Source organism: Triturus cristatus, chromosome 10, assembly GCF_964204655.1.
Source record: "Triturus cristatus chromosome 10, aTriCri1.1, whole genome shotgun sequence".
NCBI lineage: Eukaryota > Metazoa > Chordata > Amphibia > Caudata > Salamandridae > Triturus > Triturus cristatus.
The window spans coordinates 913,228,574-913,239,525 of NC_140593.1; the positions used below are offsets into that span (position 1 = coordinate 913,228,574).

At 42.0% G+C, this 10,952-nt stretch overlaps 1 protein-coding gene across 1 annotated transcript; it reads right to left on the minus strand.

Moving 5' to 3' along the window:
• Positions 1 to 802: 802 nt before the first annotated feature.
• On the minus strand, positions 803 to 4,892 carry LOC146796249 (uncharacterized). The gene is made up of 2 exons (XM_085631281.1): positions 4,275 to 4,892; positions 803 to 808 (listed from the first exon to the last, which is right to left on the minus strand). The coding sequence occupies exons 1-2, from the start codon at positions 4,890 to 4,892 to the stop codon at positions 803 to 805; spliced, it is 624 nt and encodes a 207-aa protein (XP_085487407.1).
• Positions 4,893 to 10,952: the final 6,060 nt, after the last annotated feature.

Here is a 10,952-nt window from a genome sequence, read left to right on the forward strand (position 1 = left end):
GGTGTCCCCAAAGACCCCCCACGGCCAAAAAGTCAATTTTATTTTTTTTGAAAAATTCGCCGATTACGCTTACCGTACGCGTACGGTAAAAAAATTTTTTTTAAAAAAAATTATCCATATTCTCCCCACCCCGTGTGCAAATGGTGCCCAAAGTGCACCATTTGTGCATGTCATTACTGACTAATAGAAAAGTTAAAACATTACCTTTCACAACGAAGCGCATAATATGTCCTCCATGTGCGCACGGTGCGCGAAGCGCATCGTGCGTACATGGCCCGTGCACGCACGGTGGGCACGCGGTGCGCTACACGCACCGCGTGCCCACCGTGCGTGCACGGCACTAACTGCGTAAAGTGGGCGCGCGGTGCGCGAAGCGCACCGCGTGCTCACTGTGCACGCACGGTGCGCGCACAGAACGAACTGCGTTAAGTGGGCGCGCACGCCACGTATGGCGTAAAGTAACTTAGCATTTAAAAAACCGTACAAATTCACTGAAAAAAACATAGGTTTCACACACGTTATAGTTAGGAATTAGTGTAGTAACCACAGGGACAGTGGTTAGTAGTTTAGGTACTTTATTTCTCAAGATGATAAGTACACATCCATAGAGCAACCTCCAGCTTCATCAACTGGCAGCATTCACAGAGTCTCTCAGTGATGTCATTCTAATGACATCACTGAGTTCTACAGCATTGAATAGAAACTCCACACATCTCCCCCCTTACAAAGAGTTAACAATAAAATAATCCAAAAACAACAACTACTGTACAGATTAGCATTCATAGCAATAACAAAACATTCATTAATCCTAAGAGATACAGAAATATAATCATTCACAAGAATTTGGAGATACAGAAATATAATCATTCACAAGAATTTGGGACATCAATTTTGCACAAGTTCCCCATGCTCCATATTTTCCCATCAGCAAGAGTTACCACATAATTCATTACCTTTACCACTTTTTGAGGTTTGGAAAACTTACTTTCCCCTTTTTTAACCAAACCCATTCTTTTAGTGATCACCCAGTCACCAACTGCAATTTTTATATCCTTCACTCCTTTTCTCTTATTATAATCATCTTTATTTCTTTCTTGAGACTCTCTAACTCTTTCTGCAATTCTTTCTCGATCTACCCACACCTGATTTTTCTTTTGTAACCATACAGGTGACTCTTTCCTTGCTGGTTCTCTCCCTTTTAAAGCCACAAAAGGGGATACACCTGTGACAGAATGTGGAGTTACTCTGTGTGCCCACACCATTTTATTTAACTCTTCTCTCCATCTCAATCCATTACTTAATGACAATTGAATATTGTCCATTATAATACGATTCACTCGCTCAACCAACCCGTTAGCTTGAGGCCTGAATACTGCCACCCTCTCATGTTTGATACCAAGATTTGAGAGAAACCTTGCCATTATCGTGGAAACAAGTTGCACTCCATTGTCTGTAACTAAGCATTTAGGTATTCCTTCTTCCAAAAATGCACTCTTTAAAAAATCAATGACCACCTCAGATGTAATATGTTCTACAGGCTTTATCATAAACCACTTGCTATGGTAATCAACTAGAACTATTAAGAATCTACTTCTCATACCCAGCCTGTTAATAGGACCCAAAAAATCCATCGCCACTTTCTCCCATGGCCGATCCGGAACGTCAAGGGAGCCCAGAGGAGGCTGACGAATTACTCTGCATTTATCACTATTGCAGCATGGCTGACATTCTTTTACAATCGTTTCCACATCTCTGTCCATTTCAGGCCACCAAAAACTCTGCCTCAACCTTCTTTTACACATGCTCCTACCTAAGTGTCCTTCGTGTACCAATTTAAGTAACTTTCCTCTCAACATCTTAGGGGGAACCACTCGGTTGCATCTCAAAACTCTGTTCTTTTGAATGCTTAACTGGTCTTTAACTTTTAAATACTTTTTCAACTCTTCATTGATATCAAGCTCACTATTCCAACCATCACGTATGACTTTTTTAAGCACCATGTATTCTTCATCCTTGTCTAAAGCTTCATTCCATTCTTCCTGTTTCAATGCCAAATCCAAATCATTAATATCGCACATAGATTCTACTTCATATACCAAGAATGAATCTTCCTCCTGTCCCTCAACTGGCATACGCGACAAACAATCAGCAATGATATTTTTTTTACCTCTTACAAACTCAATCGAGAAATTATAATCTAATATTGACAAAAGCCACCGGGATATCCTTGGAGTCACACCACCTTCAAGCCCTTTTCCACCTTTAAAAATGTGTACCAATGGTTTATGATCTGTTTTTAGAACAAATGGTAAACCCCACAAATAAAATTTAAAATGGTTTATTGCCCAACAACAACCCAACGCTTCCTTCTCAATGGCGGAGTAGGACTTCTCTGCTCCCTGCAAACGTCTTGATGCAAACCCAATCACACTTTCACCCTCCATTGATTTTTGAGTTAATACAGCACCCAATCCTATATTACTTGCATCAGTTGTCAGAATTGTTTTCTTAGTCACATCAAAATGGGCTAGAGTAGGAGCACTAACCAAAGACGATTTAATCTTTTCAAACGCCTCTTCACATGAAACATTCCAATTAAATGATACTCCTTTTTTTAACAACATCCTCATAGGTTCCACAATCTCTGAAAATCCTGATATAAATTTTGAGCAATATTCCGCTAACCCAAGGAATGATTTCAATAAATCTTTATCAGTTGGTTGTGGAGCATCTACAATTGCCTTTATTATGCTTCTCTTAGGTTTAATCCCCTCAGCAGATATCTCATGCCCTAAATAATCTACTTTTTCCTTCCTTATCTGACACTTTTCTTTCTTGATGGTCAACCCACGACTAGCAATCTTTTTCAAAACATTATTTAACAATTCATCATGGTCCATAAAAGATCTTCCCACCACCATGATGTCGTCCTGAAAGCACAACACACCATCCATCCCCTTAAAAATATCTTGCATGATCCTTTGGAACACGGCAGATGCCGAAGCTAGACCGAAAGGCATGCGTCGATAGCGGAAAGCCCCCAGCGGTGTAACAAAAGAGGTTAGAGCTCGTGACTCAGGATGCAGATTTATCTGGTGGTAAGCAGCTGACATGTCTAAGACACTAAATACTTTTCCACCACCCATAACACTTAGCATTTCTGTTATATTTGGCAATGGTTGCCGATCCACCCATATATTTTGATTTAAGTCTCTTAAATCAATACAGAGACGAATTTTGTTTCCATCCTTCGGTGCGACAACGATCGGAGAAAGCCACTCCGATGACTCAATGGGTTCAATAACTTTACATTCCAAAAGTTTGTCAAGTTCCTTCTGTAATGGTTCCCTCATTAGTAAAGGTATGGATCTGACCTTATGTACCACTGGGCGAGCATTCTTCTTTAAAATAATCCGGTGACTGAAATTTTTGAGCATCCCCAAATCATCAGAAAAAACCTGCGGAAATGACAACATTAATTTTCTCCCCCACTCAGAATTACCATCGGAAACAGGCAAACTACATTCATGAGCAGGTTCAACTATCATGACTGGCTCCTTGGAATTGGGATCGAGAATTATATTGAGATCTTTTTGGTGTCGCCACCCTAAAAGATTCGACCCGTCTTCAGTTATGTATATTCTACCATGAACGCTGTTACCTTTGAAAAAGATATCCATCCACAACATCCCTATGATGTTTATTCTCTTTCCACCATACCCCACAGCACTTATATCTGAGTTTTGTAACTCAGGCAAATTTTTCTTTAACTCATTTAAGTAAACTTCCCTTGAAATTAGTGTAAACAAACTACCTGAGTCTGCTAACACTTTGACTTCCGTCTTTTCTAAAATAATGTCACAATGGGGTTTTTCTAATTTTTCAGTACTTTCCATTTTTATATTATTATTACTAACCACACTAATACTTTCTTTACGTTCTGATACATCAAATTCATCAATGGAAAGCATTAATTCCTCTCTTACTTCCCCCAAATTTTCCACCATTTTTACACTGGAAGTTTGACCTCTAGTCCTACACATTTTCGCTAAATGACCTTTTCTTCCACACAACCTACATGTTACGCTCCTAGCACCACATGCTAGGCTAGACGCAATATGTCCAGGACACCCACACCTGTAACATGTAATTCTTTTTCTAAAAGTTCCACTCGATGCATTAGAGGTATTGAGCATATTAGTACTTTTTTCATTTTTAAAATTAGATGAATGAGAATGTGAAACTTCTGGTTTAGTCACTTTTTTCAGACCTACTTCTTCCACATCAAGATTAACTACTTCCTTTTCTGAAGATTTCATATTTAATTTCCCAATGTCAATTTCTTTCATCCACACATCAGTGTGTTCTAAGCTTCTAGCAATCTGTACTGCTTCATCTAAGGTAGGATCTAGAGATAGAAGTCTTTCTTTTATTTTTCTATTGTTGGTGCATCTCACAATCTGGTCGCGAATCAAAGATTCTGTCAGCATTTGAAATTCGCATGTTACAGCTAGTCCGCGTAATGATGCCACATAAGTCATTATATCCTCATCATGTGCTTGCACACGACAAAATAATTTATGTCTCTCAAACACCACACTGAGTTTTGGGGTAAAATGTTTCTCCAGCATCTGTATTGACATCTCATAAACATTTATAGGTTGACCATCACCTACACCTAAAGAAATTCCGGGAAGATCGTCATATATTCTCCTTCCCTCTGTCCCTAGATGATGTAATAAAATAGCTTGCCTTCTTAATGGTCCATATTTATCACCACCAATGGCTAAAATATATGTTAAAAAAATGTTTTTCCACCGTTTCCATGGAATTGTAGGTTCACCAGGTATCGGTAAGAACGAAGGTGGAGCAGACATACCTTGATCAGACATTCCTGCAATTCAAAATACAAATAACAAGCTAACAAAACTAATTAAAAAAATAAACTATAAAAATAGACTAAAATAATTATCTAAAACAACAATCTAAAATAATTACATTCCTGCATATATTTCTCTATAGAAGTTGTAGATACAAGTCTTTCTTTTCTTTCCACAACTAAATGTACTTTAGAGCAAGTCCTTCTTTCCTTTCACCAATTTCAGGGAGCCACATCAGATGACATGGATTACTTTGCAGAGTTCCAAAAATAATTAATTTCGGTAAGAATCAGTGAAAATCAGTGTCTTGAATAATTTGTTGAAGAAAGATCAATTACTATGGTAACCAGCAGTATACATTTCACTTTGACACTGTTTGCTTCGTAACGCGATGTTTTTTCACACGCAACTTCACTTAGGCTTCATTTCCCATTAAATAGCTGTTAACCCCTTCGATGCTGCGCAGATTCCGCCGCTGTGCTGGCGGAATCTTGCGCGGGCGTGGTCATGACGGAATGGTTCCGTCATGAGCACAGCTCAACCGTGGGTCATGACGGAACCATTCCGTCATGAGCACCGAAGGGGTTAAGCTTGCTTCCCTTGCATTTTGTTTCACACTGTTAATGGAAATCCTTTTAACTTGATCCTTCGTGTTCCTTAACGCTCGCGCGCCGAATGCAATGTTTACTTTCAATTAGCCTAAGTGCTTGGCTTTGTTCTTGGATCCCTCGTGTCGTGTCAAGCTCACGCGCTAGACGAGATGTTTACTTTTAATTTGCCTGAGTGCTTGGCTTTGTTCACGATCGCGCGCTAGATGCGATGTTGAATTTTTTATAATCTAAGTGCTTACTTGTTTACTTTGCATTAGCCTCCTTGCTAATGGCTTTTTTACACGCTTGCTTGCACGCGCTTCGTTTTTTGAACAGTTAAGTGCTTTTTTCCCTCGCCCTAATCGTATTAGGCTTCAGAATTGTTCAAATCTTCACCGTGTTTAGACAAAACGTTTGATTTCAAGTTTAATAGATTAAACCTTCACTAGCTTCGTGTCACTTAACTCTTTTGGCCACAATTTAACAGCAAGTTTAATTATCTTCGTTAGCGGATATCGCCGTTTGCTGCCAACTGACAGCCAGCAGGACACAGGACTACAATCCCCAGGTTCCAGCGGGGCACCAGCGTGATTGCCGGCCACTCCCCCAAGTCAGCGGGGGCTACTTCTACCGCTCGCGCCTCCCGCTTCGCGGGAGACGCTTCGTTAGCGGATATCGCCGTTTGCTGCCAACTGACAGCCAGCAGGACACAGGACTACAATCCCCAGGTTCCAGCGGGGCACCAGCGTGATTGCCGGCCACTCCCCTAAGTCAGCGGGGGATATTTATTGGACCCTGGAATCCCGCCACGCGGGACGCGCGCGGGCGGGCGACGCCGGGCTAAGCCCGGGCAAAGGGCGGGCCCTCTGTGGCCCTCCGTGGACCGACGAGACCGGCCCCGGTACAGCACCCTGCATAGACGCTGAGAACTAGGAATACATCCCATTGTAAGTTGTATTTATTCTTTTATTGTGGCATTTTGAGCATTTGATATATATCACTATGACTACAAGTATGCCGAGTCCATTTCCAGCCATGGTTGATAGACTGGGAACTGTAAAGAATGGTACCTTGGATAATTATCTAATCAAGACTCCATTTGCAGGAACAACTGAGTCTTCCCTAGCAGAGCGAAGACTTGAACGCAGACGCTCTATTGAAATAATTAAAACCAGGGCATTGTCTGAGCACAATTCCACAGCTACCCCTGCAAATGATTGTATTCCTGTACCTGCCCTTGTTGATGATACTCTAAGTACAGAAGGTGTACCTTTCCTGTTGAGAGATTGTGTAGCACCCTGTACTTCCTCTACTGGAACTGTCATCATTGAATCGTCACTTGACCCACCCAGTTCTTCAGGAACTTCGCAAATTGTGTCACCTACCTTCCATAAGTCTAAGAAACCTAAGAAAGCTGTACAATCAGCAAGGCAACTTCCACCACCTGCTAAGAGGAGACGTAAAGGGATGGAACTTATAAAACAAAGGATGAGCCACACCGTCTTTGGGAAGAAGGCGACCCCCTCCAGTTCTAAAGTTATATCCACTGTAATTACTAAGGACGTGCCCGGATTAGACACTGTTTCCATACCAGCGCCGACCTCTGCACATACAGAGGTGGCATACAACATCGAACATCGTTCTAAACATAATGGGTCCAATATCGAAATCACTAGTAATCTTGTGGACACTTTCGAACTGATATTGCGTTCTTATACTTTAGCAATTGTAGAAAGGTTGGAAAAAATTGAGAACCGACTAGGGAAAATTGAAGCAGACCTTGATGGGAAGTCTTGTCCTATACAATTAAAAGCTCAATCAGAACCCAATCAGGCCCAAGCCCACTCATCCGGGGGAAATCCTGTTGTTAAAACTCGTCCACCACCAAGTGATAACGGGTTAGCCGTAAACATAGTTCCTACTAATCCATCTCTAGGCGACCTGTCCCCTGGTAGTAACTTAACAAGAGTGCTAGTCCCGATTTCTAATCTTACTGCGAGTAATAGTATTACTAACCAGCTAAATGTTCCTGTGTGTAACGCGCCAGTTACTACAACTTCCCATCTCACAATCCCTGAAAACAATATCACTAATGGTACGGGTAACTGTTCAGATGGGTTACAGAGACATGAGGAGGGAGGCCGGAGGCAGATCCAAGGAAATCAGTCTAGGGGTCCCCTACCGGATCTCCCACCTGAGGCTGTCCCCTATGTAGTGATTCTAACGGGGGTTCCTGAGCTTTCAGCAAATAAGATAGAAGGTTTCTTCCAATTAAAGAATAAAATAGTACATTGGCTGGCACTACATAGGCCTATCACTAGTAACATTAATGGCGAAATAATTCATGTACGCCGGCTCCAATGGTTGGGGGGTAGACCTAAGGACATAAGGGAGGGATGTGGTTGTGATAAACTTTAGAGACCGAAATGCAGTGCGTCACGTCCTGAGCTGGACAGGGGTCAACTCAGGTAGCTGCATTACTCCACGTCCCCTGACCTATTTCTATCCACGATCTGCTGTATTCTCCCACCAGACTAGGGGTTACACACTATCTAATATTAAACTTCCCGATGTGTCGAATCTCAGGAACTTAGCCATAACGTCAGAAGACCCTGAGTGGAATTTGGTACCTACTAGGCCAGGTTTCCCTGTACATAGGAGCCGGGATCACCCGGCACTTTTTACCCCACTGGAGGTCTCTAACCGGTTTAACATTCTTAGTGGTTTGGATACTTGTGATTGAAGTTTACAGCCACCCGGGGAGGAGCTAGTGGGTACGGCTGAGACTTTGGATAGGTTTTCACCCACTGATTTAAGTATACCCGATAGAGGTTTCATTCCGGCTGGTGTTACTATCAATGTATCAATCAATTTTGCTCGTAGCATAAAATTAACTACTCAAGGAGACCGCTTAAATGATACACCTAATCATGGTCTAAATAATTACGAGATTTATGCTGGGGCTACAGGCTCTTCTATGCTAAATAACTCCCAAGATAAATTATGTTATACTGATCATTCGGGAGAGGGTAACGGAAATAAGTCTTGTGAAAAATGGAATATCAATGGCACAGAAGTTTCTGTAACTGTCCCAAATGACACTACTTGTAATGCGGAGAGCCAGTTTCTAGTTTCATGGAATGTGGCTGGTTTAAAAAACAAGTTGACCTCCAGTGACTGGGCCACTTTCATTGACAATTTTATGATAGTAAACATGCAAGAAACATGGGCCTTAGAACCCCAATATAGAACTGGGTATCTCCACTTTGCAATACCTGCAACAAAAACAAATAGAGGGAGACCCAAGGGGGGATTGACTACCTGGGTAAAACAGGACGACGGTTTTACTATTTCACAACTTGAAATTGATTCAAGGGATATTCTGGCGGTTAAGCTGAAATCTTTATTGTTTGGTGAGCTTATTATTTTTAATGTATATGCCAGAGGAAAGCCAGGAGGGAAGCTTTCAGAAGTTGTAACAACACTGGGACATTATGTCAATATTTGGAAGGGACGGGCTGATATGCTAATTTGTGGTGATTTCAATTGCTCCTTTGAGCCCCTGGATCAAACTGACCTGGAGCTTACGGAGGCAGAGGATGTCTGCTGGCAGATTCCCAGTCTTAGCCTTGCCCCTATCAAACGGTGGACCCAGGCCGCCCTACAACTCAAGACTTTCAGTCTTGAGTATGGTTTGAGAGCAGTGAATGGCAGGACCCGAGGTGATAAGCAGGGCAATCCAACTTTTAATAACGGATTGTGCACCAGTAGAATAGATTATATACTGGCAAATCTTGAATTTTGGTCTAACATACTTGACATGATAGTTATAGAACGTATTGAAAGTGACCATAATCCTTTAAGCCTTGAGCTGCAGTTATACAAAGGGCAGGGGTCAATACATGTAGATTTGATAGGCGATATCATCTTGACAAATGATACTCGGCGGCTTAGATGGGCAGAGTGTCTGTGCAAGCCTGAAATGATTAATAAAATGAATGAAATGGTAAATGAAGCAACAACTGAAATGCGGGGGCAGCTGGATTTTGAGGACTGCTGCAGTAGGGTAATTCACACCCATTCGACCCTTTTTCTTAAACTTAGTACTTTTTTTAATATTCCCAGGAAAAAGCACCCTGGTAAGGGGAATAGAAAACAAGCATCATGGTATGATAAAAATTGTAGGCTCGCTTACAAATCCTTAGCTAATGCTGTGCGATCCACCGATAGGGAAGTTATAAGGGTGGCAAGGATCCACTACAAAAAGACACAAAATGTGGCGAAAAAAACCTGGGACACTAAATACTGGGACGAATTATTGGCAGCCAGTCAGTCCAGAGATTCAACGGACTTCTGGCATCTTGTGAGGTGGGGCATGGGAAACCAAAAACCAGCCCCGGTTAACCATGTCGCACCAGAAAAATGGGTAAAGCACTTCAAATCCCAGTTTGCAAATATGAATAATGTCCCGCCACCCGTACTAGCTTCTCTTAGCCCCCCTCTGCCAGTTACTACATTAGTGTTCACCAAAAAAGATGTCGAATGTGCCCTCAATTTAATTCCTAAAGGTAGGGCTCCGGGTCTAGACAAAATTCCTGCAGACTTGTTCTTGCACAGTAGATCAGTCTGGGTCCCTTATATCGAATTATTGGCGAACACTCTGGCTAAAGGCACCATGGTACCAGATCTATGGCGGGGAGCTGAAATCGTACCAATTTATAAGAAGGGTGACCGAGCTGACCCGGGAAACTACAGGCCAATTAGTTTAATAGCCTGTATTCAAAAAGTGGTGGCCAGAATGGTCCTTCTCAGGGTCCAGACCTGGATTGAGGAATCAGGAATTATGTCCACTTTACAGGCTGGTTTTCGACCCCTGACCAGCACGGTGGACCAAGTTTTTAGATTTTCCACAATATATTGGAAATGGGTGATTCTGGGGGGAGGCACACTGTATGCAGCCTTTGTTGATTTAAAGGCTGCTTTTGATTTAGTACCGAGAGACAGGCTCTGGAGAGCGCTCCGTGATCAGGGCATCCCACCCGAATTACTTGCAATTTTGATTACATTACATGAAAATAATTATGCGCAGGTTAGGTGGGGTAACCAGAGCCAAGTGACTGACAGTTTCCCAACTGAAAGGGGTGTCCGGCAAGGATGTGTGCTGGCACCCACATTATTTACATTGTATATAAATAAAGTTATTGAATACTACCAAGACTCTACAACCGATCCACCTAAACAGAATGGCATCCCCGTCCCCCTTCTGATGTTTGCCGATGATACCCTCCTATTATCTAAAACACAGGAAGGGTTACAGAAGGCAATAGTCAGCTTTGAAAAGTTTTGTAATGATTTCGGCCTTTCCGTTAATGTCTCCAAAACTAAATTTATGACAATGCATAGGCACCGGATCATTAAGGGCAGAGTTTTTATGAATGGGGAATTACTAGAGCAGACTGACAGCTTTAATTACCTGGGCATC